The sequence below is a fragment of the Pseudopodoces humilis genome, chromosome 3 (genome assembly GCF_049639895.1).
Source record: "Pseudopodoces humilis isolate 2021_Gansu_Grassland_sample_001 chromosome 3, ASM4963989v1, whole genome shotgun sequence".
Taxonomy (NCBI): Eukaryota; Metazoa; Chordata; class Aves; order Passeriformes; family Paridae; genus Pseudopodoces; species Pseudopodoces humilis.
The window spans coordinates 32,764,733-32,783,606 of record NC_142202.1 but is presented as its reverse complement, the minus strand read 5'-3'; the positions used below and the strand labels follow the sequence as shown (position 1 = coordinate 32,783,606).

The 18,874-nt window shown below is 36.6% G+C and overlaps 1 protein-coding gene across 3 annotated transcripts in view; it reads left to right on the top strand.

Moving 5' to 3' along the window:
- The window catches only part of AKT3 (AKT serine/threonine kinase 3), a 150,094-nt gene that overhangs the window by 87,321 nt on the left and 43,899 nt on the right, over positions 1-18,874 (top strand). For all 3 annotated transcript variants that reach the window (XM_014259363.2, XM_005530590.3, XM_088053503.1), the window contains exons 4-8: positions 4,771-4,882; positions 6,280-6,424; positions 12,915-13,046; positions 16,847-16,912; positions 18,463-18,531. In XM_014259363.2, the coding sequence (XP_014114838.1) occupies positions 4,771-4,882; positions 6,280-6,424; positions 12,915-13,046; positions 16,847-16,912; positions 18,463-18,531 (524 nt within the window). The remainder of the gene's footprint in view (positions 1-4,770; positions 4,883-6,279; positions 6,425-12,914; positions 13,047-16,846; positions 16,913-18,462; positions 18,532-18,874) is intronic.

Below are 18,874 nucleotides of genomic sequence, written 5' to 3'. Positions count from 1 at the left end.
TCATCCCCTCTAATATTTAAGGAAAAGTTCTCATGACCGATGTTTCATCTCAGAAAGGCAGAAAGCTTTAGGAATAAAATGTGGAATTCCAAATTGTAGATGGCTAGCATACAAGAACACAAAGTTGAGTCTGTCTGTTTACTGGCTTACTCATCTTTTTGAATGATAATTTAGACTTCCAACTGTTTTGAGTTGAGATTCAGTCCTTTAATTACATATGTTTATGTATAGTAGCAAACTTGAAGACATTATGGTAGAATGTTCTCTACTCTTGGTAATGACCCAACTATCACTCGAGCATTCGGAGCCAGCTCTCAGTAGCCAGTTTTACTTTCTTCTGTGCTTTTGTATTTTCCAAACTATTCACTCAGTCTTAAACTACTATGGTTTTTCCACTAATTAGTAGAAAAATATTTTGGTAATTAGCAGTAACTGTGTATTACAGCACTTATTCATCTTAATAGATTTCTTTTTCCCCGTAGTAGTAGGTGAAATATATTCACAGAGAAGTTTTTATTCATGTTGCAGTCATGGCAGTAATACTGTTTATCCCATACATTTGTATACAGAAGCACATGAAACTTGTGGGTCTACTAAATATCAGCAGACTTCAGTTATTTTTATCTACTTGAGAAGAATGGGTAGTACACCTCTACTGGGAATACACTGGTCCTCCACTTCTTTCTGAAACCCTTTTTGCTTCGTAAGGGACAGATATGAATGCATTCAATTTTAACCTTCCACGAGGAAATAAAATCTTTAGCCACTTGTAACAGAATATTAGCAAAGCGAAATAGGTTTTGCTAAATTTTATTTTCCAATAATTTCCTCAGTGATAATGAAATGGTATTTTTGGGGGTTATTTTTCTGGAGATTTTTTGCTTTCAATACCACTTTCAATTCTTAAGGTTTTTTTATTACCTTTCTTTGATTTAGTTAACCATCTGTTATGAAAAGTCAGAATAAATGGTTTTTTGTTAATAATTTTTATTATTATTTATAATGTTAATAAATATTTTATTCATGTTAATAATGTGCATAATCACTGAGGACTGACTAAAAAATGTAATATAAGTAGTATATTACACATATACATATATGTGTATATATATATATACACACATATATATATACATATACACAAACATATATATATATATACAAATCTGTGTATACATACAGATTTACTTAAAGTACATACCAATATATGTTGCCCTGAAAACTCAGCTTCTGAGCTTGCTGACATGGTTTTCTAAAGACTTTCCCAGGACAGTAACTGTAAACATAGATATGTGTACATTCTTTCTGTTACACGTCTTGTGATGGACATCTCTCATGGCCAGTGCAGTGGGAAAGTGTTATCCTGACCATCCAATCCCTGGCCGTGGTCAGAAGCCTATAAATCCTTGGAGGAAAAATAAACTTTCTCTTCCTTTCATCACACCTTGAACTGTGTCCGTGTGATCTATTCATCTTCAGCTGCAACAAATATATATATATATATATATATATATATATGCATATATATAAAAATCTGTATGTACATACAGATTTACTTAAAGTACATACCAATATATATATTTATTATAATTTTATAGGATATTATATACATACAGATATATATATATATATATGTATATATACACACATATATATATATAGGTGAAGACCATATTATGCATAACATTTGGACATAAGCAGGTGTAATTCTATTAGTTCAATTTTTTTCATACATGAGTTGGAAAACTTAAGTAATGCAATTTAAATGTGTGCATATTTGTATATATTGGCAAAGAGAAAATAAATGGTGGAATTCAAAATCATCCGTTCCATCACAGGCATTGGAGAGGATGTGCTTTTTGACTGGTACAGATTTTTCTGCAGGTGTGTCTCTGCACCATTTTTCCTTCAAACTGTTCAGTCCTAACACAGTCAGCTCACTTTTCTCCCTGGCATCTTTTTTCACCTTCCTTCCTCTAAACTAGGTACTCTAGTTTGGCTATACTCTACCTATCCCCATGCTTTTCTTTCTCAAATAGGTTCCAGTGCTTTTTCTGTCCTATTACCACTTTCTTCCCTTTATTCCCTAGTCTTTTTGTTCCTAACAGCTCACTTGTAAATAACTTGCTGTATGCCATCTTTCTACATTGGATTTTGCCTGAAAAATTTTGCCTGAAACTACCTGTGAGGTAGTTTCTTTTTCATATTGTCTGAGGAAGAGGGTAAGGCATTATGAATATAAAAGAAATGCTTTAGATTCAGCATGTGGAGAGGTAGGAGATAGCTGTAGCCTCTGGATTATACTCAATGCATAGACTTCCAATGATTTTATGCTTTAGTAATTGCTATTGTAATTTTTTACCCTCCTCCCACTGCACTCTTATCCCTCCCACATGTAGTGTGGCCAGATGCCTTACATTTTCACAGGAATACTAAAAGGATATCAAAGGTCTTGATTTGCCAAGTTTTAAGTCTCTTCTCCAAAAGGCAGCATTTTCCAGCAGTGTGCAGCTTTAGGCAGACACCCAGTAAAGAAAATTTCAGCCTACATGATTGAAGTGTGATAGGATTAAAGATGAGAGGATGGTTTTGTCAGGAGTAAGATGAGATAATCTTAGAGCAGACAATGCTTCTGGTCTCTACTGCTAGGAAGGTAGCCACACATGTTCCTGTCACCATGATCATAGCTGGACTTCAACCATACCCCCCGAAGACAGGGATTTCTTTGATCTCATGAGTAATTGCACCGGGCTACAACCCTGGTTAGGTACCCTAAGCAGCTCTACTTCATCGTTCTTCTGTCTGCCTTGTTTCTCTTTCAGCTTTTGTGTTAAACTCCCTATTCTTGTGTCCATCCTGCTGTAGACCTTCCACATATTGAGGATCATTCTCATTCCATCCAAGACCTAGCAGACTGTGTGTAAACAATGAGGGTAAACTACTGTTTTCCTTTTTTAGTGAAATGTTTGTTAAATGCCATGTCATCTCCATTCCTGACAGTGAGAAGTCTGACTTACATAATAATTTATAGAGGTAAGGTGAATATTTAAGTTTGTTCATCAAGGAATACACATATGCACAGGACAATATTCATTCCTCTTTTGTTTCTCGTACCCGTGTCTGTCAAGCTTCTGAGGTGTTCTGCTAAGCTGCATAAAAAAATACTAGCAATAAACATATCCACTTCCACTTTTCTTTGTTTTGTCGAAGAAAAAAAGTTGCAGTAGATGATAGTTGAGGTTTCAGGATCCTAAATTTGGGAAGAGAAAATATGTCAAGCCAAAGTAATTTATTTCTGTGAAAGGAAAGCATGCCTTGTTAAGTGGTACATGTCATATGACTTCTGTAAAGCGTTAACATTAACTGGAATGAAGAATAGTAAGCTACATAAGTAAAAGGTGTGGGTCAACTAGTAGGTGGTAGCTATATCAAAAAGAAGTTACAGCAGATTGTAGGTGAACAGGAATTCATTTACCATGTCATTATTGATTGATTTGTGAATCTGATGAATCATTTTAGATCACACGCACACATTTGATCTGGATCAGCTTTGAAGAAGTGATAATATTCCAGACATGAGATGTGATGGTTTGTGTCTACGTTGTGGTAGCTGCAGGAAAACAAGTAACACTTTTGACAGAGTAACCTTAGCTTCTCAAAAATGTTTAAATATATTTGCATGAATAAGGAGTTTTAGTTTGTCAGAGTTTTGCAGCTGTAATGTTTTGTGCAGTATCCTACATCGTAGAACTAATACACAGCAACACCAAACCATTGCCTGAATTATCAACTCTGTGGTCTTGCAACGAAGGAGTAATAGGCGGTCTATAATATGTCTAGAATTGTGGAACAAGGAAGATCTTGGATCTGAAAGCACAACTGGTGAGGGACAGATGGATTGAACTGACTTAAAGAAGACTGAAGAGAGATAAAGCAATGTTCAAATTGTAATGTAAAAGGGATGGCTGCTGGAAAGATGAAGTAATATAGTCAAAAGGACAAGAAACAGTTTGCTGAAATTACGGGAACAGTTGCATTAAATCCTAGGAAAAATCTTCCAGTGATAAAAATTGCTGATTTCTTTATAGTTGGATAGAATAGTTTGCTTACAGGGGTTTTGAAATTGGTACTTGTTGGGGATTTTAGAAAGAGTGTAGAGAAATACTTATGAGAAATAGCATAGGTAGACCCAATTCTGCCCTAGGGCACAAAGAGAATTAGATGATTTCCTGGGGCAGCCACACTGGTGGTATGTTTGGGGTTGTTCTATATTTAATAATCAGACTAATTTCAACATTGAATTTTTTTAGTTAGGCTATTTTACAATGAATCTTACCCTGAAGTGACAGTACTATCAGTAATTGTGACATGGTTACCATTGAAGGGAAAATGTCATGTTCCTCCTGCTGGGTACAGATGGAAAAATATGCCAGTTGTTACTGCTGTTTCCTTGGCATGCTATAGCAATCCAGGATCTAATACTCTTCTTAGCCTCAGAACACAGACCAAGTTAACAAATGGAGGCGGCGCTCTTTATATGGACGATACAAGTTTCATCAATTCCTCAGGCTACTTTCTTCACCTTATGATTATTACCTGCTACCTTTTGTTCAAGCCTGTTGTTGTATTGCTGTTCTGTATTTCCTTGTGTTCTGGATAGATCCTGAATGGGGATACATAAGCTGTATTAATTTCATCTAAGTAATTTTATTTGCTCTTCACCCATTAACCGGCAATGTATAAAAAAGGCAATGTCGTGTATTTGTCTAGAATGTCAGCTAATGAAAACAGAGCGACCAAAGCCGAATACATTCATTATCAGATGTCTTCAGTGGACCACTGTCATAGAGAGGACGTTCCATGTAGACACTCCAGAGGAACGGTGAGGGTTTTATTCTTGTTTTCCTTTTCACAATCCTTGTGCAGAAGCCTCAGCAGAGTCTCTGCCGGGCCCGTACAGCAATCAGAATTTTTAACTGTGACATTCTGAGCACATGTGAGCAGTTAGTTAAAGATTTTTAAGTCAGCTTCTGTAAAATATTATCTGAGCTCATAACTAGTGTAAGTGCCTGCGAGTAGGTGGGATGAGTGTGTTCAAATAAGCCAAAACTATGTCATGATATGTCTCTGAAGTGTTACATTTTGAACATCCAAAGCCTGGATTGAAATATCTCCAGCCTTGCTGTCTTACTCCTCCTAATGTGCTCCTTTCTTTTGGCACAGAAAGCAGCATGCTTATTACAATTTATTTCATGTTGGCTTATTAGTTTTTCTTGTTTTGCTAAACATTCACAAACTCTTAAGAACCAAAAACTTTCTTAATACCTGTAGGAGATATGGGATAACTCTGTCTACGATTAGATGCACTGAATCTTCCCACTGTGGACATCTGTCCTTTTGAGACCAGCACTATGATCTGGCTATTACTTCTTCCATCAGTAAATAACCAACAATTTTACTTTTTCTGTTGTTTAACTTAGAGATTTTTTCTATTCTACCTTGATACTGTGTCTCCACCCTGTCTTTCTTCTGTGCAGTGTGGTAGCTCGCACTGCATTCAGTAATAAATACCATGACAATATCCCATATTCCTTGCTGGCTGAGTAGAAGGCAGCAGGTACTGTGCTTGGTGTGGGGCTATGACCTACTCAAGGGCTGCCTGGTGTGTCTGTGCTGCTCTGCTGGCCCTGCTTGTCCCTCCACAGAAACCATCACCTGGGCCTGCCCCACAGTGCAGCCGCAGGTTTTTAGGATGCTTGTAGGAATTTAGTTATCTTTGAGTGCCCTTTTTGAGGGAAATTTGCAAAAAAGCCTGTAAGTTGAGTTTTAAGAGGAGACAGACAAAGAGTTGATCACATGATATGGTTTAATTTATTTTTTTTTTTCCCATGAAAATGTCTTGAAAGGATGGGGAACACCAAAAAATACTCTTAAAATAGCAAGTTATTATTTTGAGATGCTACTGCATAAGAGATGGCATCCTATGCTGCCAGGTGTATTTTACCTGAAACAAGTGAAGTTTCCACTAGTAAAATACAGCATCAGAAACTGCTAATTCCTGAAGTTACCCATATAGTGATCCTTTCTGGTCAACTTCACCCAGTTTAACAAAATTCAGGATCTGGAAAGAAATTGAAGTGGTTAATGAATATAATATGGGTCTTCTTCTATGTAACATGAGCAGTTGAACATTGAAACAGTGTAGCATGTGAAAAACTTTATAAAGTATGTGACATATTTTATGAGTTTCTAATAGAGGTGTTGGCTTGTTCATGATAGGGAAGAATGGACAGAAGCAATCCAGGCTGTAGCAGACAGACTTCAGAGGCAAGAAGAGGAGAGGATGAACTGTAGTCCAACTTCTCAGATAGACAATATAGGAGAAGAAGAGATGGATGCTTCAACAACCCATCATAAAAGAAAGGTAATGACCTTAAAAAATGACAGGGCTCATATGTAAATAACTTTTGTAGAATGGTCTAGTTGGGTAAAGCAATATGCATGGAATAATATTTCAACATAAACTTCAGTGTATTATATGATCAAAGTACTTACTTATTTCAATAAATCTGAACTGCTCTAGTTTTGTTTATTTGTTAAGTTGATGTGGCACTTCTGAAAAACAAAGTTCAACCATTCAAGCACATGCCAACATTCTGTTTATTGTTTGACTATTATTTCATCCTTTCATTTGTTTTCTATTTCAGAAGTATGGTAATAAAATATTTTATTTGGACAAGTACTGTTGCCCCTTTTCTCATGCAAATAATACCCAGTACAAATTAGGTAATTTGCATGAGAAAGGCTAGGAGGATCTGGCTTTTAATGACCTTGGTTTTCACTAACTTGGGAAATAGCTTTGCTTTAGTTTTCCATGCGTTAAGAGAAAACAGAATTTTATTTTTCTGCAGTCCTTTACAGCTTTTGGTGTAAGTAGGAACATGTGCATTGTTAGCTATAACATACTTGTGGTTGCATCTCCACAGTCAACAGGGTAAGCACACAACCAACAGTATGTTTTAAAGATCCGATGCCACTCAAAGTTTGCTTATGTGTCTCCATTTTATGGATGTATGTATGGACTATGCAAACTCATGTCTCTCATTTACTATACAGAGTTGACATGACTCAAGAAATGCACTGAAATTGCATGAAAAATAATAACCAGTTTACATAGGACTGACTTTACTTTTTCTAGATAGAAGTGAAGCCTGTAGAAAACTAAGTAGAAGTCTGCTGACAGAGAAAAATGTCTTACAGCTCACATAACTGAGTGCCTTTGAGTGATGAACAGTACAAGAAATTGTGAACATTTCTCTATTTACTAATAAAGCATGTTTTGTTTGTTGCACTACATGAAGTAAGAATCATAGAAAAGTCAGGGCTGAGAACTATATACCCTTAAGAATATAACAAAGGTGTCATAGGTAACTTTAGTTCATGTCCGAATTTTGGAGAGCTGGAGTTTGCAGGCCAAACAGAGTTCTTTTATGCAGTTTCATTGTATGCAAATTTCTAACCTTTGTCTGCTGTAGAAAAATGTAAAATCAATTATATAGAGCTGTAACAATACTGTGAACATATATTGTCAGGCTGACATTGAACCTTTAGCTGGGTGGCATGGATATTTGATGACTGTGCTCCAGAATAAAATATGGTAAGTGACAGCAAGACAGAGACAGTGTTTAAGATGTGGCAGCCTTTTGAGAGGCAGTGTGATTATGTGGCAGGGATTTGGGTTTGCTCTGTTAAAGATTTGTGCACTGTTCCAAGCCTATGTATCCTTTTAGTGGAGTACAAAACCACTGCATAACAACACTCATTTTCCGGGTGTCAAAATTAATGCTGTCTGATACAAGTAGTTTATCTGGAATGTGCTCTCCTTGTTCATGGTGCAGTTTGTTTTCCATGCAACAAAAGGAGTTGTGGGAACAGGAGTAGCAGGATCAGTTTTGTTTCTGTCTTGCCACTTGTGCTTTAAGAAATGCTGAAATAATATGCTGGGACAGTGTATGGGCAGTGCTACAGAATATTTAATGGCTTTGGCAACAAGCCAAAAGCAAACTACAAAACAAAAGTGAAATAAAAAATGTTGATATTCAACATCTAAGAATGAAAAAAAGATAATTATGATAAAAAAATAAAGTAAAAAAAAAAAAGAAAAACAAAAAGAAAAACAATAGAGCCAAAACTCAAAATCTCACAGCAGATTTCTAACTCTTGGAAGATGTTAATGAAATATGCTCAGAAGCTTTTGGACTAAAAAGTATGAAGTGACCATTATGACAGGGATTTGCCACTGCCTCCATCTTATTTGGAATTGTGAAAAATAGGTCTTTTCAAAACTGTTTTTGTTTTGTAGAAATGTCTCTGAAAAGCTGTTGTTTAAGCTTTCATAGTTGTTAATTTAATCAGAACCATTTCAGTTATAATGACAATACATTTTTTATTGCACTTTTTTTTTATTGGATTTCTTTCCTTTCAAGGATTTTTACACAATGTGTCCTTTTTTGACAAAAGCTTGTTTTGTCACCTGATTTTACATCTAAGCCCAGTGAGTTTTGCTTGTGCATGCACCAGATGGTATACATATGAGTAGAAGAGCATAATCAGATTAAGAGACAAGACAGAGAGGAGCTGGGGCTGTTCTTCTCTGAAAAGGTAGTGAAAAGAAAACAGCCTTTAGGATGTGAAACTTGATTTGAATAGACACAACAACTACGTCCCTGCTTAGATTAGCTGGAAGAACCAGAATCATATCTTCTTTTTCCGAATTTTTTAAAATCGTATCAACATGCAATTTAAGTTTTACTCATCACTAAAATCTGTAATGCTCAAAATTCTTTACGAACTACTTTTATTTCTTGCTGTACTATTACTTCTTAGTAGAGTCTTTCCTTGATGAAGTCAGATGAAAACTCCGCGTGGTCTAACCATTGTGCACATCAGGAATTTTTAAAAAAAAAGATAGTTTCTTTGGTAGGAATTTTCAACATCTACATTAGGGTGCATTTTTTTTAACAGATCATTCATAGGGAATGGTGTGTTTAGATGGTCAACAGATATTCCATTAGGGGAGTAAAAAAGGTTTTTATAGAAGGTTGAACATAATAATGTTTTTTTGGTTAGTGCAGTCTCCTGTGGCTTCACTGCTTTTTCTTTGTTTACAAATTTGATTTGCAGGATGCAGGATGAATAAAGAACGTATTTTTCAGAGGAAGCCTAAAAGTAATGGAACGATGAAAAAGTTTCAAAACTTGGAGCACAGTAGGAATGAAAAACTAGGGAAAATCATGAACAAGAAAGAATCCAATCTTATGGGAGCCTCCAAAGTTACCATCTATCTTCAGGTTTAGGAAGTATTTCCATTTTTCCACCAGTTTTCAGTACACCCCTAGCTATGGCATCTGTGTTTTTATCTCCCAAGGTCTTGTGTTCTTTGGCAGAATTTTTGAGTTACCCTGCACTGCGTATCATCTCTAAGCCTTCTGCTAAGCTCCTAAGGAATGAGAGCATCAGGAGACTTTATTCTTAGAACTAACACTACTGCCATAATGTGCTGTTAAGACATGGCTCAAAATCTTGCAAACCTATTACCTTCCTCTTATAAATATACATATATTTTTTAACTTGTTTTCACTGAGCTTGCATCTAGATTAATGACTGCTTTGCTGAACATTATGTAAGCAACTTTTGGGCAAATCAGTCTTTCAATTTCACTGGCTTGCTGCCCTTAGTATCAAATCCGTGTCTGTGATCAGTTTAGCCAAGATCCTCCTTCTGTGTATGGGCAAAGGGCAGCTTTTCTGAACTGGTTTTATTCAGACTCTGATGACTGCTCTCTAATTCCAGTGTCTTGGAGAAAATCAGAAATGCTGGAGAACTTACTCCGTTGAGGTTGCTTGTGATCTCATAAATTTGTGACCGTTAAAGGGATAAGTTGTTACAGTCACTAGCTCAGTATTTTTTATCAATAAAGCTGTCAGCCATTCTTTGTCAGGGAGCATGATAGCTTATGACTGAAGGATTCTGCCTTGAGTTACTCACCTTCTGCCTGAATTGTGTTTTGAATGCATTTTTAATTTTTCATGGGTTTTTGTCAAGATTCGCTGTTTTTGCTTGAAGGCAATTGTCTTCTGCTAGATGGTTGTCACAGAGCCATCAAGTAGATAACCTGACTTTCCAAAGTACTGAACTGAAAGTGATTGTTGAGAAGTCTTACCTTTAGTTGATGGAATACAAGGAGCCACACAGTGTTGTGGTTGCAGCTTTACATACTAACTACATCATGCACTGTGAGTTATCACACATTAGGGTAGTTTTTGGAAAAGTTGACTCTTCAAGGATTTGTCTGTAGTAATGAACTTTAACTTTGCCCTCAGTTGTGTAAAGTGAGTTTGCTTTAGGTAAAAACTATACTGAGCCTTTGAAATCTCTGTTGCCCATATTTCTTGCTGGGATAAATGCAGTTTTGTTCCTCCTGATATGAGATGGTTTGGGGAGCAAAGCACGATCTGCCACTGCAAAATGTTTGTGTGAGCATCAAGGTTAGAAGCTACCAATCAAGATGGGAAAAAGATTTAATTCCTATTGATATAGCTAGAAAATTGATATATGGGAAGCATCTTCTCCTTAATAAAGCTTTGAAGCACCCAAGTAGCCAGGTGTTAATGGTATCCAGGTGTTGAAGACCTTTAGCAGCTCTGAAGTTGCAGGCTGAACACTTAAAAGCTAAGGAGTTGCGCATTAATGTGGTTTATGGAACTTCAGTTCAACCTCTTATGTGAGCAGATTAGAAACTGACTGAGTGAACAACCGCTTAAATTAGTTTCAGAGTTTGTTGACAACAAATTCAGATCCACTGTAATAGCATCATGCACTTAAGCTTAAAGGAATAAAAAATTTCAGAAGGTAATTTTTCCCTGTATTTTTTTGCACAAGTGAACATATTTTGCTGCCACTATTTGCGGTTGCACACTAGGGATGTGCCCAATGCCTCTCTACACCTGGAATGTGTGTGAAATATGTAGGCAGTATTAAGAGGTATTTCTGGTAGAGATAAGGAAAGTACTAATTCTCTTGTGGAAAATACAAGTAGAAGTTTATCCAGAACAGCAGTATTCAATGTCACTGCCTGAGGCCATGACTAGTGATAGAGACACTGAGAAGATGAAAGATAAGGGATCTTTTTCTCTCACAAAACAGAATTAAGTATATTTAACTTGGCAATATGGAGACTCAGAGTATAATTACTCTTTAAAAATTTTTTGAGCTGTGCTTTTCACAAAGGAAGAAAGGTCACTGAAGCTACAGGACTGTGCTATAATAGAATACGTGAGTGTATTTCCTTTCAGAATTTATAACTGCTTTTCTCTAGCTGCAAAACTCAATGGTTTTGTGGTTGCAACTGCACAATGAAAGATGTGCTGTAGAAGCACACAGTGATTGGCCAGGTAAATTCTGCTGTCAATTCAAGGCAGCCCTGTGCTCTCAGTATTGTTTTGGGTTTTTTTCTATATCCTCATCTTTGCATCTAATGCATAGACCATGGAGTTCATGCTTCTGAACTGCCTGTGAAATGAACTTGTCAAACTAAGAGGATTGTTGTCTCAAACTTTGGGCTTGGGAAAGTGGCTATACTCCTTTGAGATCTGAGATCATCTGGTCATATTCTTACCATGTGTGACACGCCATTTGAGCTGATAAACCTCCTAGACTCGATTTGTCTGTTGATGGAACTATCTCTTGGATGTACTGTGTTTAGTTTTTGCCCTGCAAAACTAAGGCAGTAACAGAGTCACAGGAAAGATAAAATGTCATTCTCCTCCTTTTCAGAGCCAGATTGATTAATGTAAACACCATGTAATTGTAATCTGTACTGAAATTTTAAAAAGTCCAATTCTAGTGCAAAGGCTGGTGTAAAGTCATACAGGTACAACATTTCAGTGAGGATTGTGTATGTTTCAAAAAAGCCATCAGTGCAGTGGTTAGTTGGCAAAACCCGATACACCATGTTTGGTAATGCAGGAGTTGATGAACTTCCTTAAATGTGGTGCATTCTTGAAATGCTGCTTTAGGCTAAGGCTTTTCCCTGTGTGTGCTTTATAAAAATAAATGTGTGCAGTACTTAGGTTTGGAGAATTATAATAATACTACTGAACGATTTATCCTGGTGGCTTAATAACAGCAGTTAGCTGCCTTCTTTGCCTTGGTCAACAGCAGCAAAACCAGTGTTTTCTGGGCACTCAGCCCCTCCCTGAACTGGAGGACAGGGAGGGGAAGCAGAATGAAACCCTCATAACCCAAGGGGAAAGGCTCAGTGATCTGATTCATGCTGTAGTGTGTCCAGAGAGGGGGGATGGAGCTGGTGAAGTGTTCAGGGCAAAGTCTTATTGAAGAGCATCTGAAGGAGCTGATGATGTTTAGCCTGGAGAAAGAATCTCAGAGGGACCTTATTGTTCTCTCCTTCTGCCTGAAGGGAGGGTATATCCAGAAGAAGGGGATTGATCTCTTTTCTCAAGTAAGAAGTGGTAGAATGAAAGAAAGTGGCCTCAAGTTGCTTCAGGGAAGGTTTAGAGTGCATATTAGGAAAAAAGTTCTTCATTGAAATAGTTGTCAAGCATTAAAACAGTCTGCCCAGGGAAATGGCAGAGTCAGCATCCCTATAGCTATTTAGAAGACATGTGGCATTTAGGGACCTGGTTTAGTGGCAGACTTGGTAGTGTTGGGTTAACATCAGGACTTAATGATCTGAGAGGTATTTCTCAACCTAAACAATTCTGTCATTACAAACTTAATCACAGAAGTGGGCCTATTTTTGTGAACTGTGCTTATTTTATTGGTAACAGGGTTTGGTTATATGTTGGAACTGGAAAACCTAAATCTTGCTAATCCTTGTTCTTGGCTCCTTGTAGACAATGAATGATTTTGACTACTTAAAACTACTGGGCAAAGGCACGTTTGGCAAAGTTATCCTGGTCCGAGAGAAGGCTAGTGGCAAATACTATGCTATGAAGATTTTGAAAAAAGAAGTAATTATTGCAAAGGTAAGAAAAGTTATGTTTTTAATACTGGGTCATTTTAAAGAATGGAATAATCAATATTTAATACATAAGGTATATTGATTTTTGATGATAACTTAGTTTGATAGAAGTATGTGTGTATCTTCAGAAAATAAGAATGATAAAAAAATTTAGTATAATCATTTTGCATGCCTTTTCCCAGTATTTTATAATTTAGAATGTGCTAAAACAGTAAGAGAGTTTACTGGGCAGGATGATAATGCAATCTGAGTATATACAACAAAAAGTGCATCGTGGGGCATATTGGACATTTCACTTTTTTTTCTAAGTTAATTGCAGGTTTATCCAGATTAACACATTTAATTGAATGGACCTGTGCTCTGTTCCTGCTATGTTGTATAAGATTGCTGTGCATGGCACTAATGATTCAATTTTTTTCAGTTTTTGAGAAATAGGGAAAGTGAAGCTGATGTCTGAAGTTGTGGTTTAAACTGGCATTGTCCAATCACTTAAACTTGATTAGTGTCACTGGCTCTTGTGCTTGGTCATAATATCACTCAAGCTTAAATTTAGATCATCTGATCTAAATTTAGATACTCTGAACTTTGTTTCTAGCAATTCTGAAGTTTTGAATCGCACTTCCACAGAACAAGTTGAAAGCAAGAAGCCTACATAGATTTATCAACATGAGACACAATTATTAAATGAGGATGTTTTGAGGGATGTGGGTCTGACTGATATTTTTCAATGCTTGAGGCTAACAATATCAGTATCCATAAAAACTGAATGCAAATGGGTAAATACTGATTTACATATATTAAATATTAAAATATCCTTCAGATTTATATGATTTTCCTATTGACCTATGAAAATGGGGCTTTAAAAGAGTTTGTCAGCCTATGTTCATTGTCTGTCACTTTCTAATAGCTTTAGAATGTGTAGATCAGTTGCAATTAAATTTGACAGAGGGTTGGAGGCCTCAAAGACAATTATATTTTCTTGAGTATCGTTAAAACTAGCCCTGTTACGGTGCGAAAGACTTAAATTTATGTCTTCAGCAGTGAAGAGACTGACCTATGAGTTCTGTGTGCCCTCAGCAGCTGTCTTGAGTGCAGTGGCAGCCTGGTCAGCATGTGCATGGTTTGGGCTAATAGCAGCAAAGAGTGCCCTTTTCTTCTTCATAGTCAGGAGACACAGGAAGAACTGAGGGTGTTGCTGCTGTACTCCTCTGATCCTGCATGGGAAGGAGCACCTCAGTGGCCCTCCTTGTAAGACCTGGCAGCAATCTCAGTGGGTCTCAGAGCCTGTTTGGTTGCTGTGTACTGAGCCTCAGTCTCCAGCCTCACATCCTTGACCAATGTTCTTCTTACCTCTGGCATCTGGGCATCCTCAGGAGATCTTGTGAGCTCCTTTTCTGCAGCTGCTGGTTTGTATCCTTCCAGCCTTCAGAGCATTTCAGCTTGTTCTTTGTATCAATAACCTACCAAAGAGATTTTTAAATTTTAGGGGTTTTCTAATTACTTTGTTGCCTAATACAATATCACTGACCTTTTAGAATTGATTAAAGCTGAATTTTGGGTAACTTAATCTAAGATGAGCAAAAAAATCTTGTTCATAGAAGTATGTATAAAGGTAGAGAAATTTTGAAGAAGTCAGAGATGGGACTGTTTAAGCTTGAAATTAGCTATCTAGCCCAGTCAGGCTGTGAACATGTTATGGGGATTTATCAGTAGCGTTTAGCTCTGGAGATCAGTGCTAAGGATATAGTCACTTGATAGAATAGATCTGCAGTCCCAATTTAGCATGTAAGTGATAGAATATACACACTAGAATCACAGGATGGCTTTGGTTGGAAGGCACCTAAAAGATCATCTTGCTCCAATCCCCCTGCTGTGCGCAGGGATGCCTTCCACTAGACCAGGTTGTTGAAAACTTCATCCAACTTGGCCTTGAACACCTCCAGGGATGGGACATCCTCAGTTTCTCTGGGCAACCTGTTCCCACTGTCTCACCACTCTTCTGTAAATAATTTCTTCCTAACGTTTAATCTAAATCTCTTCTTAGTTTGAAACCATTCCCTCTTGTCCTGTTGCTACCTGCCTGAGAAAATGTAGCCCTATAGAAGGTTATACCCCTAAGCATAATATGAAGCAGAAAAGTAGTGCATTGATAGCTGTATAGCATCTGCCCAGTTCAGACTAAATATCTTTATCCTGTTTACATGATATATTAATACTACATTTACAAGGAAATTACTTCCAGTATTACAGACTTCTGAGGCAATTCCAGAAAAACTGACCACTGCCAGCTTTTTATGCCAAATATCTGGCAAAGCACAGAGGTTTAAAAATAAATAAATAAATGAACCTTTATGCTTGTTTTTCTCCTTGAAGTGTTTTTTTGGTTTTGTTTTTGTGTTTCCCCCTGTACGTCATTGTAGTGTATATACTCAGTGTTGAACTGCTATTCAGCTAAATGGCATCATGATTTATTACCACTGACTCTGTTGTTGTTGTTCAACTTCCTATTTTGACAATTTTTACAGTCTAATTTAAAACTCCTGACATCTGTGTTTGCTTTCCAGTTTAATAATACCTTATCTTCAAAGCATAGTCTGATAAGCGTGTGTGTACTACAATAATGTTATATTGGTATTATTTGTGACAATAATAACATGTACTCTGACTAAATATACTTACTTCTGTAGGATTACAGTTGAAGTTTGAGTCACACTAGGGTAGTCTTTAGTTCTATGTAACATAAAACTCAGCAGTAGCTTAGCACTGCAGAAAATGGCTGCACCCTCCCGTTCAGGCTCCCAGGTGTTTCAGGCCTGGCCCATGGCAGCGTGGGGAGGGGGATTCACAGCACATGATATACAATGTAGAATTGTATAAAATGGCTATGTATTCATATTGTGAACCCCCTAAGAGCTGTGCTTTTCTCCCTAGCCCTCAGGAGCTGCTCATGTTGCATCTCAGGGTGAGCCCTCTGCCCGCCATCCTCGTCCCCTCACCCCTGCCCAGCCCTGCTCTCTGCAGACCTGGTGGTGTGAGGGGCCACAGCCGTGCCCCTGGAGCCTCACTGTCACCCCCCAGGCTGCCTCTTTGCCCCCTGCGTGGTGCCCACTCCAGGGGCTGGTGAGAGGGCCTGTGGAGGGAGGAGGGAACGAACATGGATGAGCTTGCCTCTTTTCCAAAGTGCCTCTTTTCCAAATTGTGGCTGGAAATGAGTTGGGGGTTGCGTGGGCAGCTCTTATTCCCAAGGATGAAGCCAATGTCCATAGGGATGCTCAGCCTGGTCAGAGGAGAGGGCGCTGCTTGCTGCTGGGCTCCTAAGGACAGCTTGGGTGGATAAAAACAAAACCAACAAATCAAATGAAAGCTTAAAAACAGAAAACCTGACTTTACTTAACACTTGTCTAGATGAGACTGGGTTTTATATTTGCCTGTCAGTTACTCTGTGTGTACATGTCTCGCACATCGGTTTAGTCTCTCTGTAGAGACATTGTTCAGGTGATTCATACCAGAACTGTGAAGTTGTGATGACTGTGTTTTTAAGCTATCAAATCCAGTGTTATAATTTCTTTCTTTGAATTGTATGTAAAGACTTCATTTTAAAGCAAGAAAATAAGAAAACCAAATAAAATATGTTAAATTGTTTTTTTGTCAGATAGTTCCTCAAAAAATGTGAAGATTCATTTATTCTTCAAAACTGTACAGTAGCTTTCTTTTTTTGAAAGTGTTGACCTTTTCCTTTTAATTATTTAGATAACAGTTTTATGTCTTAATTCAGACCTACTTCTTCTCCTCTTTATTTCTCAGGATGAAGTGGCTCATACTCTTACAGAAAGCAGAGTATTGAAAAACACCAGACACCCTTTTTTAACAGTAAGTATTTTAAGTACAGTAGCAGGTAATAGTTAACATCCGTTATGAATATGTTTTACAAATTTTGAGTTCTTTGTCATGATGATTTGTAAACAATCAGTAGCTATCTGGTGCTTGTGATATCCTTTATCAGGATATGTAATTAAGAATTCAGAAGTAAAGTTTCTAATAAATGTGTAAAGCTTTACTGTACCAAAAATAAATTTAATTGTAGAACTGTGTAACTGTTGTGCAGCTTTTTGCAGTTTTTGTATATGAACACTTCTAAAATAAAAGTTATTAATTTCACAGAGCTGTATTTTTTACCAAGAAAATTTAATTTAGAATTCAGTAAAACAATAAAAATGACTATTTATTCAAAATAAGTAGCTCACAGAGCCGCAAAACACAAAACTTTGAGTTCTACCCTTTGTCTTCATGTGGTTAATAATTAATAGGAGAGAAAGACTGAAAAGATGAAAATTTTGAGACTCTTGACAAATTACAATTAATAGATTTAACTTTACAGATGACTTTCTTCTGTAGAAGTAACTCTGATTCCTCTTGTTTGAGAGTTATATAAAAAATACGTCCCTTTATTTCAAAATATAATGAAAATGCTTTTTGAGACGGATTTTTTTTTTTTTTTTGTATTAAAATTTCAAAGTATAGCATGGAAGCTTCCCTATTTAGAAAAACTTATCTTTTTTGGAAAGCAGAAGATTGCATTTACATTGGTGGGCCAAAATATTCTTGGAAATTCAGTAAAAATGAAAGAGATCCTGCAATGTTTCCTGAATTAGAGTGTAATGGTAAGAAGCAGGGGTACCTCCCATCAAAAAATGCAACAACAGTACTGCAGTTGTAGCATCTTATTTTTCTGTTATTCTTCAGCAAGTTTTGTATTGAGCCATACAAATGTAGTTCTACTACATTTGACTTCTTTTAGGCCAAGTCTTCATCTGTAGATTTTCTGTGGCATCATCGATAAGTCAACATTGATAAATCAAAACTTTTAATTAAGATCATAACATCTGCTGCAACTTTAAAATAATATGGAAATTAATATAATAATTTGGCACTTAGCATTCTTAACATTCCATAATATGAAACTAGAGAGTCCTTGCTTTGGAAATGAAAGCATGCTGGATGTTAAGATGACTTTTAAGATTTCATTTGGGAGAAATGAAAAAGGAATATGATAATCTCTTTATGGGCGCTGTGGAAGTGGACATCATAAAGTACAGTGCGTGGAAATAGCTGTTATTGTGTATGGCGGTAAGAAATGAAGTATGAAATTGTGTGTTTTAGTAGCCATTTAATACTTTATTGTAATAAGCATGATGTTTCATATTAGTGGACATGTAGCAGAAATGAAGAAACATTTGACAGTTTTTGTGTGAATTCATATCAAGCTCCAGAAAAAAAGCTACACTTCTAATTACTCTTAAAGTTCTTAGCAAAATCAGAATTTTCTATTCAAAAATATATAATTTTGTTACAGCTTAAGTGCAAGACATTGGGTTAATATAAGATGATAATTGGTTTGATTTTGCTGTTTTCTTTGCAAGTCCTTGAAATATTCCTTCCAGACAAAGGATCGTTTGTGTTTTGTGATGGAGTATGTTAATGGAGGAGAGGTAAGTTTTAAAAAGATGTTCTGCTCTTCTAACAGTAAGGCTGTCTCTGGATTACACTTTTAAACCTTGCCTTTTTGCTTTCTAGTATCATTAAAGGGCTTTTATTAAAAAAAAAATTGAACTGTTTTATTTAAAAAAAAAGTTGACATGATTTTATATCTCTTCTGTTAAAACTAGTTCCTCTTCTGAAAAAAATATACTTCTGTATAGTGAGAAATAATTTAATGCTAGAAAAGTAATTACATATACTTGCTTATTGTTCTTTTTATTTAAGCATATTATAGCACATTCTGGCATGAAACAGTCATAATGCAGTGTAAACAAGCAAAAATAATGCTGATGA